Source organism: Pleuronectes platessa, chromosome 13 (genome assembly GCF_947347685.1).
Source record: "Pleuronectes platessa chromosome 13, fPlePla1.1, whole genome shotgun sequence".
Classification (NCBI taxonomy): Eukaryota; Metazoa; Chordata; class Actinopteri; order Pleuronectiformes; family Pleuronectidae; genus Pleuronectes; species Pleuronectes platessa.
Genome location: NC_070638.1, coordinates 4,623,136 through 4,640,191, shown reverse-complemented (window position 1 = coordinate 4,640,191; position 17,056 = coordinate 4,623,136). Strand labels below are relative to the sequence as shown.

The window sequence follows — 17,056 nt, the reverse complement described above, 5'->3', positions numbered from 1 at the left end:
GACGGATGTGGTGAGAGTCAGGGAAGCACCCATTACAATTTGGTGCAGATCCAGGAAGCTGCACTTTCTATTTTGAGAGTTTCATAATTTTTTCAACATTTCCATTGATTTTCTCAGAGAATAATTTATGGAGCGTAATTAAAAAATAAGGTCTGACATGTTTAGGGGACTGATATTAATGAGTGAATGTAAATAGGGTTTCATTAGGGGACTGCACTCTGCTGTGCATTCCTCTGCAAGGACTGGGGTATAAACTCTGTGTTTATACACCAGTCCCTACTTACCAGTGCCAACAGGAAGATTTATAGTTGTTATAAGGCATTATAAATAATAAATGCGCCTTATAAATGCTAAACCGAATGAATTACACTCAAGTGTTTCCAAATAAACTTCATGAAATATAAGTCAAGTGGGAAAAATGAAACAAGAAAAGTGACGTTTATATTAGGGCTAGATAACAGAGGGCAAAGGAACAGATCATATATCATAAAACCACAGAAAAGTTGGATTTCAATAACATGAAAAAACAAGGGGCATTTATCAGGTTGTTTTTGTTCTTTTTTGACAGGATAAAATAAAAATGTTAATTTAAAATTTAAACAATGATTCAACTTCAACAAAAAATTGTTCTTGGGTCAAGTTTTGTTTAAGAGGTAACAACATGAATGATGTCATGAATGAAAGTGACAGAGGCGTGCGATGCAGATGGGTGTGAAGGGAGATGCGGAGGCCAGGCACCTGGACATGTAGCTGCTGGCACTGTCCATTGAGGAGTTGGACTGGTCCAGGCCGTACATCTTACGCAGCTTGGGCCTGGCACGCTCGCTGGTTTTGGGGATGCACTCCGGCATCCCGTCCAGGTCCTCCAGCGTGGACTGGCGAGAAAACAGGTTGGTGGCCTCAGTGACGGCACTGAGAGGTGGCGAGAGTGACAGGTGGAATGATCAGTGGTGGGGGGGATGAGGTGGGATCGATCACACAGACACAAGGCAGAGCACTTAACATAGAAAACGAGCAGGAAATGATCTTACTGTCACATTGATGTACTGAAATGAAATGAATCCAAACACACGTGCAATGACCCAGAACGTCACATCAAGTCTGCGATGGTGCCGGACCATGAGGGGATGAAAATGATGGTGCAGATATTGGTAACTCAAAGTACTCGGCAAATCTTCCTATTTATATAAGCTGCCTGATATATTATTGTTATATTATATCAATATTACACCTTCAACTGTCCATCTTTATACCATAGATGGACAAAGACCAAACTATTCAGACTATTAATATTCTGTACGTGTAATATAAAGCCTTATCAATCAGTGTAATAAATTTAAGCAACAACAACAGAAAAACAAGTCATAATAAAGATTATTATTGTTATTATTGGAAGTCTGCATTAAGTTTACTTCAGGTCCGGTTGGATTTTAGAGAACTCATGCACTTCCCCAGCTGTGTCCATTTAATCTGTGATTGTGCACGTGTGAAGTCCGTGTGTGTGTGAAGGAAATTGCTCAATGTGTTGATCACCACTGTGCACACCTAAAGGTTTTTGAAACAAACTTTCTAACTTACCCCACCGGGTATGGCAAGAAGATAGTTTTGATTTTTATTATTTTATTGGAAACCTGAAAAAAACATCTTTGTCAGGAGGTAAAGTTCCAGAGAGGAGAACTCCACCCGGCTAAAATCTCTCCCTGACTTATTTCCGTCTCCCATGCTGCGGTGCTGATGACCCGGCTCTGTGTACCTGGATATGCTGTCTCTTGAGGCCGTGGAGTCCTGGCTCTCCATGCAGTATCCTCCTCGCCTCCTCCGCACTCGGGCGGAGCCGCACACCGACTCGTCCTCACTCAGCTGATCCATACTGGCCTGTCTGGACATGTTGAGCCTCATGGCCTTCTGGTAGTAGACGTGGATGCTCTCTCTGGACGGCACGTTACCCTGGTGAGAGGAGACGGGCTCGCTCATTTCTCTGTAATTAGCTTTTAATTGATATTCAATTAAACGGTGGGAAAGAAACTAAATGTCCTGAGCTACTGCAGGTTCTGTATTTAATCATACACCTAAGAAAAAAGCTCAAATGTAAATGTTGCTTCCTACTTGTGCACAAGAAAATTGAGAGGATCAGGAAAAGTCCTAAAATGAAAGTTTAAAAACTAAGTGAGAGGGTTCTTGTACCTTTTTGACCTCTCGTGTCAGCATGCAGCGCTCGATGCGCAGCACCGTGGAGATGTCGATGTACTCTCTGCACATGTCGTTCATCCACTTGGTGAAGCTGTCCACCGTCGTCTGGAACAGGACCCACGTGAACTTTATGATGTTGAACACGCGTTTGATGACGTTGTCTGAGGGAAGTCAAATGGATTCAAATAAAATGACAGTGAGAAGCTGCATTTTTTGAATTGAGGTAAAATGTCTAAACTGATAATTATCATCCTGGTGAATCTGTGAAGAAGATCAACCAAACGAGGGATTTCAAAAGCGAATGTAAAAGTAAAAAATATACAAGTACATTGGAAATCTGTGCAGCGTGCATTTCCTTTTCACTCATTTCTAAAGTGGTTGAAGACTCGGAGGAAGGAAATAAACAAGACAAAATGAAGTTTTTCAACATCTCAGATCATAATCTCCTGAGGAGGAAACCAACCTGGTCCAGACTTCTTGTTTTCGTCTTTTTCTTGCCCGTCAGACGAGTCACCAACCTCTACAGTCACATGAGCTGGTGACGTACAGTAAAGAAACTTTAATATGATTGAAAGAACACACAAATGTATTCACACTATAATTAATATTAGGATAAGATTTCTTCTCTTTGAACTTTCTTACCATCTTTTTTAGTTTTCCTGCGTCTAACTCCCTTTGTGTATTTCTTCCAAAATTTGCGTTTCTCTTTTCCTCGAGCTCTGAGTGCAGCTTTAGGGTCTGTGATCCAGGCGTGGTAAAGGAACTGGAGAACAGAGGCAGCAGTGGTTTAGAACCAGTGAGAGGATGTGAAGTCAACAGCGAGTCCAAACAAACACTGCACCAACAAAGGTCTATTCGGCAAATCTGTGCCAAATCACACCTGCATTATCACAAGAATATCATTTTAGCAAAATCAAAATCTGAAAATTGAAACTGAACTGTAAAAGAAAACGAACGGAACTGTATGGAACACTGTAAACAATTTTGTGCTAAGGAAAATAGTCACTATTGCATTTTACCAACTCAATTTTTTTATGAAAGCATGAAGACATGCATGACCACCATAGTTGTATTTACAAATAAAACCCACTACTGCGTCTGTGGATCACGAGATAACTGAGAATCTGTCTGAGCAGCGACCACGAGATTAAGAACAAAAACAACACTGACAGATTTCAGATTAAAGCTGAAAATCATGCAAACCACTTCAAACCAGCCACTCAAACAATAACAATATGCATTATGAAAACAAATCTCCATTCCAGATCAGATTTGATGTTTTTTTTACGCGATGCAGAACAACAACACATGAGCTGGACGGTCCAGTCTGATGCATGGATGGAGCAGGCAGACGACACAGGAAACAAGCAGTGTTAGTTCTGTTGGTGAGTACCTTGCCTGCCTTCACTACATACTGCAGCACGGTTTTAGGCAGTTTAATGATAGACCGCGGCAAAGCCAGAACCGCAGACACAAACTTCCCAATAGCTCGCTACAGGGAGGCAACAGAGGGGAGAAGGTTAGTGAGGAAACATGTGAAAAGGTCAGAAACATCAGTGGTTCCAGTGTTGAGGAGACAGTGGAGTGTTTACTGGTCCAGTATACCATGCAGGTGAATACACACAGTCAAACATACTCTCTTTATATTAGTGTTAAAACACAAGAAATGCTGGTGAGAGTTAGTGATTTGTTCTTTAAGCAGTGCTTTCAACTTTTAAACTAATGCTTTCTTTCTGTTAGTTTTCTGCAACTGCGATAAAAGTGCATTTACTCAGACTTTATACTTTTACTCCACAACATTTACAGCTGCTGCTATCGGTTATAAACCTAAAACTTTACTTTAAAAAACAGTAAATGCGTAGGAGTAAAGGTACAATGTTTTTCCCTGAGGAGATATAATAAAATGGAGTAAACAAACATGTTCATACTTCACCTCCATCCTCAAAAATAACAAAAGCATGTTCCCGACTGATTAACTGAAACCGGGAGGGAATTTAAAAACCCTGGAATCACCTGAAACGCAGACTTCTTGGGAAGCTCGTCGTCTTTTTTCTCCTCCTCCTCATCTTCCTCCTCACTGTCCGTTTCAAACAAGTAATAGTCTCCACTTCTAACCACTGATGGGCAGAGGGCAGAGTCTCGTTACACTCAGTCAAACAGAGGCAGAGTCATTCAGCATATTCATGGTAACAGTCATAATAAGAAGGCACAGAGGAGGTTCCCTGGAGAAAGAAAGATGCAGGGAAATTAAGCCGTCTATTTAACCTACTGCATATTAGTAGAAACTCATGATAGACACACACACACAAAAATTTAAAGAACAACCAGAGCCACGAGGAAACAGAAAGTGCAGAAGACACACAATGCATCAAAACTATCAATACAACCGATGTGACTGCGACCACAAAGCACGAGGAAGAACCATTTATTCCAGTTTACGCACAGTCGCCATTAAGCAACTTGACAGAGCAAGTGAATCCAGTGGTTAAGTGTCAGAAGCATTGGGATAGACAAGGCTGACTTATGTCCTTGAACAGAATCGCAGTGGGCGGCGGTGGGGGGGAGGTCGGGGAGGTCGGGGGGGTTGGATGCTGGGAAATGGAGACGAATGACAGAAAGTTAAAAATGGAGAAATAATTTGAAAAATGTCACGTGGAGATGGAGTGAGATGTGAGACATGAGTTCAAACCAAACAGGAAACCCGCCGCATCACGTTTTTCCACCGCGACACGTTATTTCTATGCGTTTGATCGCTGGTCGGATCGGGTTTTGGATTTTTTCTCTCCGGGGGGGTAAAACCTGTTTGGTGATCATGTCTGCAGGCAAAGAATGAACAAGCCCTTCATCCTTTATTCCAGTACTGAGAATAAAGGCGAGTCGACTTCATATCTTTGCGTGAAAGTGTTTCACAACACAGTGATTCTCTACTGTCGGCTCTCAAGGTCGGTACAGGGGATTTTTCTTTTCTTTATTAAAAATTAAACAACGTCAAATATGAAACCTCCAGACTTTAGTCACTTTCTATTTCATTATCATCTCATCGTGCCTATTTAAGGAAAACCCTGCCCGGCCCTGCACTGATGATGACACACACACACACACACACACAGAACACACACAGGTAGCAGGGTCCTTTAAATAGACACAGAAAACGATTAAAGTCTGGATGGCGTGAATAAGCTACTGTATTTTGGTGCCTTTAGAGCCCAGGGGCAGTATGGGAATCCTCGGCGTTCTGGTCAAGGACACAAGGGCCAATCAGAGTGGAGGAAGAGAATAAAGAGGGTTGGTTGGTCAACCTACTGGAAGCATGGTCAACCCACGGCCTCCACCACTGCTTTTTTTTGGTCTTGGCTTTCGTTCGATGTGCCCCTAAAATTTCACAAATACATGAGTGCAACATTTTAATAAGAAAATCAGTTTTGTCTACAAACTTCAAGCCATAATTTCTGTTCAATGAAGCTTCTCGATTATTTATTGTTAAAACTGCTTATTGGAATAGTCACTACTACACAAGATGGCTGCATTCTGATGATAGTTAGCATGAAACACAGCCTACCTGACCTCTACCAGGCTTCATTTTCACCCTATGTTAAACTTTGTTTCTCATAAGTGCTGCACAGTACGAGGCCCTGGCAGGCTTCGTCATACCGTCGTCTTCGTCGTCCTCGGGCGGCGCCAGCGTCGGTCCCTCTCCGGACTCCTGCGCCATGCTAAGCATCCTCTCCTTGCCCCGCTTAAACTTTTGCTGCCTCACTTTAATGCGCTCCATCCTGATTAGATCAGAGAGACGGTGAGAGAGAGACACACCGGGTATCGACACTGGGGAACATCAGCGGCGGAACTAACAGACTGAGCATGAACGTCTCCAGGCGTCACATGGAAATCAGTGCATGTTGTGTAACGGTGGAGTGCTCATTAGGGCGGGTGAGTGGGTTCTGTCTGAGTAACTCCTGAGGAACCTGTAAGTGGTGGAAATACATTGACTTTGTGTAGAATGATAGACTGAGAGCCGGGCTTCCAGGAAACAATAACGACGGAGGCAGGAGCTACTTTTAATCCGAGTTTCAAATGGATTTCTGAGTCATGTTTGCTAATAACTAACCTTAATGACTGTACTTTATTTTTCATTCACCGTCCCACTGTCGTAAATACTCACTAGATTACCAGATGTGTATCGATCCTCAGTTTGCAGTTCACAATAGTTTCTCTCATCGCCCCTGTTTGAGACCCGAGATAGTTTTCGTCTTGTTTTCTTTACAGTATATTTTTGATCAGTTTTGGGGATTTATAATATAAAGTATTTTGGCCGCTGTACTAAAAATGTTCATATAGTCTCAAAATACTTGCCAAAATGTATTAACTTTAAATTATCTGACAAGTAGACTTCTCATCATATATTTTAGTATTTTTAGTCGTTAGACTTAACTTCTAAACACTAAACCTGAAGTTGCTTTACAAAATCCTGCTATTTAAACTCGGATCTAGTTAAGAGGGAGATGGGACTATTTGAAAATATGTGTATGTAAATTTCTTAACTTGCAGACAATCAGAATTGAATAACTTCACATTTCAAGGTCAAAACTTGCACCCAAACCACAGCACGGTACAAACATGAGGTCAAACACGTGGGATTCTCACTGTCTTTTCAGCTGCTCCACAGATTTGCGCTCCTCCTCCAGTCGGGCTCTCACCGCCTTCACTATCGTGGCCTGGAAGAGCTCGGCTCCTCTGAATCCCACAGACACACACATCAGTTACTACTCAGATACTGCAGGGGTTGGGGCATGAACTCACTAGTGACCTCTGAGGTACCTGGAGGCGAGGATCTGCGACGCTCTGATGTCGGCGACCACGTGCAGGAAGTAGTAGCTCATGAAGACTCGTCTCTGCAGCAGCAGGAAGGCGAAGCAGATGCTGTCCCAGATGATCCCGGCCTCGTCACTGGGCAGCTCGCAGCGCTCATCAGCGGCTGGAACAGACGACCATTTCATTAAGCATGACACTAATGACTGTTCACGCCACTGTCACTTAATTAGCAGCAGGGCCAACACCAATAACCTGCAATGGGTTTAGAATCTTGAGCAGGCACAACAAATCAAGTCAGATTATACGACCCGATCGGGGGGAAACTGGGCTGCAGACAAAACCATCATAAATACAACATTAAAAAACAACACACGCCCGGCAGATGACAGGGACAGAACACACAATACAATACAGGATCGATACATGAGGAGACGGGGATGAGGCAGGTCCAGTGCTCATGAAGAAGTGAGCTGGTGGCTGGTATCTTTGCAAATTCCCCGTATTGATTCCCATCCAGACAACGGACAGTTAGAAGTTTAACGTCCTGCAGCTAGAAATTATGTCAGATTGTTGATTGACATGAGCTCTGACACATGAAAGACATTTATGAGTCTAAAAATGTTGACCTAGACAGACATCTGTGTTTGATTAGGCATAAATCAAAGCGTTTCACTATATTTTGTGTGTGTGTTTTCCTCTAATCTATGTGGGATTAAATTATAAAATGTTGAAAACACAACAAGAAATGTTTCTGAAAAACTCAACCTGCTGCAAAAATCACACCGACATGGTTTGGTGTTGCAGCCAAAATAGGGATTTTTGCTTTTTTTTACTACTGATCAACAAACAAACTCTACGATAGAAGATGTTGAATGTTCACTTACGCAGATGATCCTGGTTGATTTCGATCTTGTATTCTTTAATGGTGCAGGCCAAACTGAGCAGCTGGATCAACCAGCACTGCTTTGGGATCAGAGCGTTGATGTAGCCACAAGCCAGAATCTATGGAAAGAGCAAACCAAATAAAACCTTTACTGTATCCAGGAATAAATCAATTTAATATAAAAAGAGAATAAAATCATTTTCTATATTATATCAAATCAAAACGTAGGAGTTTATCGCTGATTATTTCTTCCTCAACTCACGGAGAAGACGTTCTTCATGGTGATCACGAAGATGTTGTAGGCGATGAGGAAGTCCCAGTAATGCAGGATCTTTTTGATTGGCTTCAGTAGCAGGTCTCCGCCGAAGAGCAGGAAGTAGAAGCAGGCGACCAGGTATCCCATGCAGAAGACGCTGATGCGCGTGGTTCCCGTGATGAAGATGATGGTGAGGACGAACCAAAACAGGTAACTGAACATGATGACCTTCAGCATGTCCAGGTAGGACCTGCAGGGAGGACGCGAGGAGGGACACTCGGTAATTGAAATGACCAGTTGACGATATTTCACATATTAGCATTTTTCAAAAGCAACCTCGGGAATCAGGGTAATCGAAATGAACTTACTGTAAGTGTATGGCACTAAGGAAGCAGATTTGATTCTTTAACAGATGTAAACAGATACAAGCTCCTTTCTTAGTGATACTGTTAGATTTCATTAACACCAAAGAGAGAACTATGCTTCCCAAATGAGAAATCCATATCAAATGCGGGTTCAATGAAAAGAAAATTTACATAATTAAAAGTTGTATTGTATTTTAATTCTCTTTCGTGGTCTCAATCAGCTGATAAGGATCAAGCACATGACAGAGGCTCCTTTAATAGAGCACGACCAATTCATTGGTAGCTAATAGGCTAATAGGCTAATAGGCTAATAGGCTAATCTGAGCTTTTTTCACCGGACGAATCTATATTCATATTAATATATTGGCCGACACGTCAGTATCAGAAATATCTTACTCCCTAATATTACCATTATCCGGATCAGCCACCAAAAATCCAGACATGTCACATTTTGCTCGCCTTACGATAGGAGGACAACGTGAAACCAGAGCGTGAGTGAATCTCCCCTGAAGCTTAGATCCACATGTAAACGTTTTGAATTCTGTTAAACGTTATTTGACATCACACGACCGACGGAGACGTTCAGGAGACGACTCCAGGACGCAGCCTGGGACCAGTGCCAGTCGGGCCCGGCTGCTAATGAGGACGCATGTTTACCACATAGTAAGAGTCAAAACAACATTTCAGTTCATGTTGTTGCTGCTCCTCTAATCCGCCCCATCAATCACACTTAGTGTTTCACTTAGCGTCAGGGCTCCGGTAAGAGTCTAAATCAATGAATGGGAACCAGAGCTGAAACCTGACTCCTGTCACTCAGCACATGTGCACTATGCTGCGTGTCCCGCGTGTGTCTCACATGCTAAGAACACACGAGTGGATCCTGCCTTCATCAGGTGAGAGGGCGTTAATGTGACGTGTGCAGCGGAGGCACAGGAAGTGGTGTGCGCGTTAATCTGATGGACCCGGGGAAAAAAAAAACATTGGGACCACAACAACAGCTGCAGTGTTTAGGAAGCAGCTCTGATGAAGTGGGTTTGGAATCGGACGATGCGTTGATGGGCCGGAATAGCTGAGTGAGTGTCCTTCTTCATCAGGGGGGGGAGAAAATACCTTTTCCATACATGAAAGCTATTTATTGAGTTAGAGTACAGGGCGAGAGCGTCTGAGTCGAGGAGTGACGGACAGAGTGTTTTTTGTGGATTATGGATTTCTCTTCCCCCCACCCCCCCCACCCACCCCGTATCCGTAATTCGATCCTGGAGGGAAACGATGGAATAAGTGCAGCGCGGCCGCGGCGTGGACAGACGGGCTGCGCTGCTCGCTCGCTCTCGGCGAGGCCTTGTTGATGGACACAGAGTGCGTTAATAAAAGACTTGTCCACTTTGTGCATCAAAACAGTGGAATGTGAAGAGCACATAATCAATGACTGTGGACAGGTCAGGATGCTCTCGCTGCCTCTCTAACTCGCCCCATCTCCCAGAAACCCCTGCGCCTCTTTTTTTATTGTGCAAAGTCAGGATCAAGCTCTGGATTCAAACACAACTGGAGCAAAGCCACAGCTGTGAATTATGCATGCGGTGGTTCTTCAGTAACATCTCCCGCTGAGCGACCATCATCTGTCTTGTTTTAATATTTGTCCGGGATAAGGGATTTGCTGAGTGAGCGAGTTCTTATTCAGCGCTGCCGCACTTAGGATTTCTGCAGTTTTCACAGGTTGAAGCCAAGTTCAACAGCAGCTCGACTGGAGAGACTTGGAACGTGTCTCACTCTGAGGATCGTTACACAACAATGTGTGTTTGCTGATTTATTTGGATCCACAAACATAATGGAGACCAGTGGTTCTCAAACTGGGGGAAATCCTGACAGTAGATGTTTTTTTAAATAATGAATTAACCTTTGGATATTTGCCACTTTTGGATTAGGTATTTTTGGGTGATATAATAATGACATTTAAAAAAATAAGTTGCACTTGTCAAATATTTTACTTGTCTTCATATATTCTAGAAAGTTTTTAACAGATCCACTATTTGTTTTAGTATATTGTAGAAATCTATCACCATTAAGCCAAGTCAAGATCCAGTGGCTCCAAAATTAGGACGTCTAAAGCAAAACTTATTTTAAGAGTCAAAATACAAGCGTGGCATTTATACCTATATCCTCATACACATTAATTAATTTCATTCTATTGTTACCTGCTGTGGATGAAGTCGGGGACGGGGTTGTGGACGCTGAACGAGGCTGCGTCCAGGTCTCTGCAGATCTCCACGTTGTCCCCGGCCATGATGCGGACGGCCGCCTTGTTCTCATCATCGAACACCTGCCTCTGGAGAGAGGCACACAGCAGCAGCATGAAGTCATCTGGAAAAGAGACACAGCACTTCACTCAATCATTGTTCAATTTATCCCAAATCACCAATATGGCTCAACAATAATGGTACCAGTACTTCTTCAACTAAGGTTAATATCTAAATGCTTTTGAATCTCCTGTTGGAGAAACCTACAGATGAGGAAGGACGGATTGGGCTTGGTGTGGAAATCTGGGATGTAGAGCCACTTGACCACTTTGGAGTCTGTGAAAGAGCTGGGAAACCTCCAGGGGTAGTCTGGAATGAAAACACGCACCAGTATCACCACGGATAAATCAAAACAACAGGTTTATTTGGGGAGTGTTTTAAAAAAGGAGAGAATTGGCAATAAAAGGGTGGTAACAAATAAAAGAAGAGAAAGTACATCATGAAGGTTGAAGAACATGTTAACATGATGTTTCATCAAACAATGCATTTTTGTTATTATGTAAAACAAATCAAGGACCAAGATATTAAACACAGATACGCATTTTGATGACTGCCCCACTACTGCAGCTTATTGTGATGCCCAAACAAGCAGTTTAAGCTGAATTAATTTATTAATCATATAATAATATAAATAATAATATAAATGAGAAGCTGATTGAGATAAATTAATGACATATCCACAACAATGTAGATGATCCATTATTCATTTATGTCGTCTAACAAGCTCCAATGCCAGATATATGTTGTGGGCAGCTTCTCAAATGGGAGAATTAGCTTCTTTTCTGCTTTTTACATTGTTAGAAATTAAAAACTTTAATGATCGGACAAAGCAAGCAAATTGAAGATGTCCCCTTGAACTTTGGGAACTTGTAATGAGCATTTTACATGTTTTTACGATGACTGACGATACTGATAATAGTCACTGGAGCACAGAACCGACCTTTACAGGCTGCAGGCGGGATCCCGATGCAAACGAAGTACTGGACGGTGATCATGCAGGCCAGGAAGCAGCAGTACTTGGGCCAGATCTCCGCGATGGCTTTCCTCCGTCGCCGGTACATGACGGCTATCAGGGCGAAGCCATGGAGCATGCCGTAGAAGTCCATCCGCTGGCCGATGACGTTGACCACCAGGAGGAGGCACGTCTGTGGGAACGACACGTGAAGAGTGAACAGGAGTGGAGACCATCCTTCTGAGTTCAAAACTAACATTCAGCTCTTCTCTCCTGCTCAGCCGCTTCCTACCTCGAGTCCAAACTTGTAGAAGAAGTAGTTGACGAAGTATTTGACGAAGCTGACGATGCCGATATCCAGGTGCTGCCGCGTGGTGTCGTGGAAGATGATGCGAGCGGCGGGGGGGGACAGCTTGTTCCTCAGCCTGAAGTACTCCTGATGGCGGTAGATGGTCACCTCGAACGCCAAGAGAGCCAACATCAGCAGGTTGTTCTGCACAAATTGAAATGTTTTGTTATATATTGCAATGTAAGATTTGCTTCTCAAAATCATTTACAGTATTGTAAATTTTTTTAAGTAGCGATAATAAGCAGTGAGGCGCGGGGAGGCAGTTAAACAGTGGACAGAGAACATGGGATGTGAAATATTGATCAATTCAGAGCATGGGAATATAGAATATTGACTTGTAAAGAAAATGAAAAGGTATTTGTAAACTGTGATGAAATATAAATGAGAGACGTGTATTGCGCAGCCCGATAATTATGTTGACATATTGTAGAGAAAATAATAAAAGTAGTGTGGTAATTTTATTAAATATCATGACATATTTTTTATTTATTTTTATCATAAACCGATGGAGTTGATGTTCAACAGATTTACATTTAACATTTTGATTTAATTTAAATTTTTTAGATTTTTCTCATAAACATTTTCATGTATTACCTAGAATATTTAAAAAATGTATACTGTTTTCCCCCCCATCCCCCTCCTCACCCTGAGGTATCCCAGCAGGTCAGGAGATTTGTCCAGGCCCACCCAGTTGGCCGGATCCACTGGTCCCACATACAGCAGAGAATCCTGCAGCTCCGTCTTCTGGACGCTATCGTACGTCGCCGACTGTGGACGGAAATTAAGACATTTGGAAAAAACACTCTTCTGAAATATTGTACTAATGAACAGTGTGTGTGAACAGCACCTCACACAACCCGGGGATGTGAAACATTCACTACACATATTTACCACGGAGCAGTTCTTGGAGTAGTCCGGGGGTTTTATGGTCTTCAGCTGGTACAACATCTTACACACGATGATGACACAGGTCCACACGGTGCAGACGCTGGAGGCGAGCGGCCGGTACTGACTGAAGGGCAGCGCGAAGGCCCAGGACGCCAGGAACACGTAGTTGAACAGAGACACCTGCGCAGGAGACGAGACAGAACCAGCTCATATTCTCAAAGTCTTACTCCTGCCGCAAGAAATAAGGTTTCTACATTGTACAACTTCTTTAAAAGCACAATTAAAATATACCTTAACGGGTTATTTGAAGAAGAAGAGGGGGATAAAAGCAAAGAGTAATGTGAGGCAATTCAAATCCATAAAAATTCACATAAAACCGAGGGTCAAGAACTATAAATAAAAGATTATTACATTACATAAATTCAAATCTATAAAAGTAAATTTTAATAAGAATCTAACAGAGTAAGTATGAGGAGGTTATCCAGGGTAAAACACTCTCCAAACTTTTACTACTCTTATTTCCATCCGGTAACTCTAACTGTCTGTCCTCATGACCCCATGTTATTATCATTATTATCTGGCTGCTCTGGTGGGAAACAGAGAATCCTGCAGGATTTCCTGTTGGTTCAGAGTTCAACTTTATATGTCTGAAGCATCAAACAATAACTTTAATTTAAGAACTTTGAACATTTTATAATGAAAGAAAAACACCTTTCATTTGAAAGTAAATGCAGATAAAGACAAGCTCCTGTACATACAAAATGAGATTGAAGGACAAAGGAGGAAACCCGGGTCTTTACCTCTTTGACAGAGACCAGGACGATGTAGCAGGACACTATCTTGATGATGTGGATCTCCAGCAGCCACCAGATGAACAGCTGCAGCTTGTGGAAATACTCCAGGAACTTGAGGAAGAGCACAGTCAGACGGTCGATCACCAGGTGCCACTTATTTTTCAGATCTGGACGAGGGGGGAAATAAAAAACCAGACATACTGAAAACACTGATGAGGTTCAAGTGGAAAGTTTCATCTCACAATTACAGTAATATGTTGACGGTTTGAACACAACTGTCCAATGTCTTTCAGTCTGCCTACGTCCCCTTATCACAACAGAACGCTCTTCTCTCTTTAAACCTAAGGAATTAGTCTGGTATAAGATATTCTATATGTTCTTATTGTCTATAAAGCTCATTAAAATATCTACTGCCAGTGTATATATTGTATTCCTCTGTGAGATGGAGGGACTGTTGCTGCTCTAGAGGTTTCATAGATCCTGAAAATCTACCAGATCGCCCATCGTGCTCGGGTCAGCTTTCAAGATTCTACTTTACAATACTCTGTGTATACTGAGGGTTTATCATTTAACCTCAGGTATGACTGAGGTCAATGTAAAAGCCAAAATTCCTTCTCATGTACTCTGAAGCTGCTGAAGGATTGTTTATGCATTTTTATTTCCTATAGAAACAAAATGATGACGGATGGAAACACACTGAACCTTAAATCTGTATTCACAAGCAAATTCCAAGCAGTTACTTCAATTAGCTGAATATAAAAACTGAATATTCTCTTTTATATTCTCGAAAGGATATAAAAACGTGGAAAAAGAATGACTTTTACATAAGACTTGATCTCAGGCTTTAATAGAGGCCTCATTGTTTGAATAGAGCATATAGCCTGTATGGCCTGCAGCTCATTATAAACCCAGAGGCCCTGCAGGGCTGGGTTTTATCACCTATTTTTATTTCTGTGTATATAAACAACATTTTAATTTAGGACCCGTGTGACTGTCCATGTAAACATGCTAATGCTGCGGCGTCAGTTAGCGCCGTGTCTGAAAGTGAGCGTAGGAGCCGCGTCACAGAAGAACCCTGGAGATAAATCTCACAGGAGCCGACTTTGCTGCAGATGATTAACGGCTGACTGGTGGGAGAACAGGCAGCAGATGCTGGAGCAGCCGACGGAGCTTCTGCAGGAGAGAACCATCCGTCTCCTGAGCAGACGGAGGAGCTGCAGGCCGACAGAGATCTGAGAGGAGATGTCTCCACACTCATGAGTGAAAGTGCTTTACACCACAGAACGCATGAGTCTCCATTGTAAACTCAAGGATTGAGGTAAACACGGCGAGCAGTGTGGGAAGCTGTGATGGACGTTTGAGGAGTTAGCCAAAGGTCCCGCTGACATTCTGAAGTGATTAAATACAACTGTGTTGGTTTGTTTTTTGTTTGTCTGCAGGATTACGTAAAAACCACAGAACAGATTTCCATGAAACTTAGTGGAAGACGGGACACAGGCAGAGAAAGAACCTAGTTTTGGCCCTGATGTGGACAACGGGACAGAATCAAATATTCCTTGTCTCTTTTTCAAACAGTTTTCCCAGGGAATGATTCATAGATCTTGATTTCAGTGACTGACATCTGGAGCTGTTTGGAGATGTTCTGCGAAAAACTCTGGATAATTGGGTCCAGTTTTTAATATAAAGGTTTTGTTTTCTCAGGCAAGTTAAACTTGATTTAGGAAACTGCAAAAGAGAGAAGCATTAAGATAATCCAGTTGAGTTTCAGTCAGTGGTTTGTGTTTTCATGATTAGATGACGAATCAACTATTGGCTCAGAGACAATGAATTTATCAAAATGTTGATATTTGATCGATCATTTCTAAAAGAAATGACAAAGAAATTGCTGGTTTCACTTTCTCAAATGTGATGTTTGTTGCTGATCTGTTTTTACATCATTAAAGAAATCTTCAGGTTTATGTGATGAGCAGTTTTCCCCGTGTTATGAAAGTCTCAGCTCTGAATCGTTTCCCTGTATCGTGAGCAGCTCGGTACCTGAGCTCTGCTCGGTGCTCGGCTCCGGCCCGGTCCCTGCACTGCAGTGGTGGCTCTCCTCTGTGCTGGACTGCGGCAGGTCGTGCAAGCTGCCTCGCTTCTCGCCGCCCATGTCCGTGTTGTCCATCACCACCACCAGGACCTGCTTCTTCTCCTTCTCCGACTCCCACACCTCCTGCTCCTCCTGCTTCTCCTGCTTCTCTTGCACCTCCTCCGGCTCTCTGGGCAGCGCCGCGTCCACCGAGCTGGCGCTAAGCAAGGTGAGGTCTGCCAGACTGCCGTCCTGGTGCACCAGTCTGAAGACAGGTCAGGAAGTGTTAACGCACAAAGACTCAAACCCAACTCAACTGTAATTCTATACGTGTGAGGACTTCCAGGGACGTTTATTATCTACTTCATTCTTTTAGGGTTGTTGTTTTTTTCAGCGGTAAGTTTTGGAATCACTTTGTCGTAGTTGGCGAACATTTCACCACAAGATAAATGTAGTGGCTGTTGTGAGGCTTTCGATCACATCAGAGTTTTCCTCAGTTGTGGTGAAGACATTTTAGAATTTCTCTTTTTTATTACTTCTTGTCCAGGTCAGCTTCAGGTCACAAAAAGCCACAAACTTTTAACTTTCCTTAAATAAAGTCTATGAATGTCTCCCAGTGCCCTAATGTGTGACCCTGTGTCTATAGAATTTCAACTAGAAGAATCTCTGAAACTGCAAATACATCTGTGAAGTTGGTTCGTCTTGTGAACAATCACATAACTGAATAACTCAAGATTGCTTGTTGAACACTACGTATAAATATAGATAGATAGATATTATTTGGGATTTGGTTTTCCCCCTTGTACTGCTTCTATTCAGTCAAATAGAATTTCCCCTATGAGGAATAAGTAAACTTATATCTTATCTTGGCATTTCTGCATATTAAATCTGTTCGTTAATAGTAGTGAAGAATTTTCAATAACACAACCTCATGTTCTTGAATCAAAACCTAAATCCTCACCACAGCAAAGGAACTGAAAGAAATGGAGGCAGATTTTTTTGAATATTTTTCTTTTTGAAAGCACGATGTCCTCATAAGTATAGAACGACCCCACACGCTCATTCACAGGGACCAGGTGAACGTCTCTGATGCAAACATGTAACGATGGGAACTGTGTCTGCTCTGTGTCCGCTACCTGGACACCAGAGCAGCGATTCATCAGGCATTGATATCGAGAAGCAGTGCACATTCCCTCCGCATTCCTCTGAAC

At 42.5% G+C, this 17,056-nt stretch overlaps 1 protein-coding gene across 2 annotated transcripts in view; it reads right to left on the bottom strand.

The window, feature by feature from the left end:
- LOC128454238 (piezo-type mechanosensitive ion channel component 2) overlaps window positions 1–17,056 on the bottom strand; it is a 62,247-nt gene that overhangs the window by 10,291 nt on the left and 34,900 nt on the right. For both annotated transcript variants that reach the window (XM_053437543.1, XM_053437545.1), the window contains 20 exons: window positions 15,815–16,110; window positions 13,787–13,947; window positions 12,990–13,166; window positions 12,744–12,866; window positions 12,042–12,242; window positions 11,738–11,942; window positions 11,005–11,106; window positions 10,696–10,861; window positions 8,145–8,388; window positions 7,884–8,001; window positions 7,006–7,162; window positions 6,832–6,921; window positions 5,842–5,963; window positions 5,494–5,562; window positions 4,204–4,307; window positions 2,833–2,953; window positions 2,654–2,725; window positions 2,185–2,351; window positions 1,754–1,947; window positions 739–912 (listed from right to left, as the gene is read on the bottom strand). In XM_053437543.1, coding sequence (XP_053293518.1) covers window positions 739–912; window positions 1,754–1,947; window positions 2,185–2,351; window positions 2,654–2,725; window positions 2,833–2,953; window positions 4,204–4,307; window positions 5,494–5,562; window positions 5,842–5,963; window positions 6,832–6,921; window positions 7,006–7,162; window positions 7,884–8,001; window positions 8,145–8,388; window positions 10,696–10,861; window positions 11,005–11,106; window positions 11,738–11,942; window positions 12,042–12,242; window positions 12,744–12,866; window positions 12,990–13,166; window positions 13,787–13,947; window positions 15,815–16,110 — 3,063 coding nt within the window. The remainder of the gene's footprint in view (window positions 1–738; window positions 913–1,753; window positions 1,948–2,184; window positions 2,352–2,653; window positions 2,726–2,832; window positions 2,954–4,203; window positions 4,308–5,493; window positions 5,563–5,841; window positions 5,964–6,831; window positions 6,922–7,005; window positions 7,163–7,883; window positions 8,002–8,144; window positions 8,389–10,695; window positions 10,862–11,004; window positions 11,107–11,737; window positions 11,943–12,041; window positions 12,243–12,743; window positions 12,867–12,989; window positions 13,167–13,786; window positions 13,948–15,814; window positions 16,111–17,056) is intronic.